Source organism: Monopterus albus, unplaced genomic scaffold (assembly GCF_001952655.1).
Source record: "Monopterus albus unplaced genomic scaffold, M_albus_1.0 scaffold7845.1, whole genome shotgun sequence".
In the NCBI taxonomy this organism is placed as follows: Eukaryota; Metazoa; Chordata; class Actinopteri; order Synbranchiformes; family Synbranchidae; genus Monopterus; species Monopterus albus.
This window is the reverse complement of record NW_018135696.1, coordinates 1-547: the sequence shown is the minus strand read 5'-3', so window position 1 is coordinate 547 and position 547 is coordinate 1. Positions and strand designations below refer to the sequence as shown.

General features: G+C 48.6%; 1 protein-coding gene across 1 annotated transcript; it reads left to right on the top strand.

Annotated features, from left to right (window-relative positions):
* Nucleotides 1-6: 6 nt before the first annotated feature.
* On the top strand, nucleotides 7-438 carry LOC109954387 (phenylalanine--tRNA ligase alpha subunit-like). The gene is made up of 2 exons (XM_020589736.1): nucleotides 7-149; nucleotides 236-438. Exons 1-2 carry the CDS (start codon nucleotides 44-46, stop codon nucleotides 421-423), a joined length of 294 nt encoding a protein of 97 aa, XP_020445392.1. The 5' UTR covers nucleotides 7-43; the 3' UTR covers nucleotides 424-438.
* The last annotated feature ends 109 nt before the right edge of the window (nucleotides 439-547 follow it).

Sequence of the window (547 nt, the reverse complement as noted above, 5' to 3'; positions counted from 1 at the left end):
CACACACACACTGAGCTGTCTGCTTTGCTGCAGCTTCACCGAGATGCCCACCAACAACTTCATAGAGAGCTCTTTCTGGAACTTCGACTCCCTGTTCCAGCCCCAGCAGCACCCGGCTAGAGACCAGCATGACACCTTCTTCCTGTCCGGTGAGGCTGCGTGCGTCCTGCCTGTCTGTCTGTGCCCAGTCCACTTCGCTTTTTGTTCTCATTTGTGCCCAAACATCTTTCTTCAGACCCGGCGCTTGCTCACGAGTTCCCGCAGGACTACCTGCAGAGAGTGAAGAGGGTCCACTCCGAGGGAGGCTTCGGTTCTCAGGGGTCAGACACCGTCTCATGTTCAAGGGGGCTAAGATGTTTGTTTTATGTATTTAACTTTACCGGAGTCCCAACAATTGCTGGAAGAAGTACTGAGACGTACTAAAATAAAACTATACTTAAAGTACTGAAAGTAACAGGAGTCATTCAAATGAATGTATATGATACTAATGGATCATAATTACTGTGTCCAGCACATCAATGTTTCAGCTGGTAAAGGTGGAGCTGAT

Bases quoted from the DNA above. Each gene is read 5' to 3' on its own strand.
- LOC109954387 (XM_020589736.1), top strand. From the start codon at position 44: ATGCCCACCAACAACTTCATAGAGAGCTCTTTCTGGAACTTCGACTCC. The intron at 150-235 runs GTGAGGCTGCGT...ATCTTTCTTCAG, and splicing joins TGACACCTTCTTCCTGTCCG to ACCCGGCGCTTGCTCACGAG.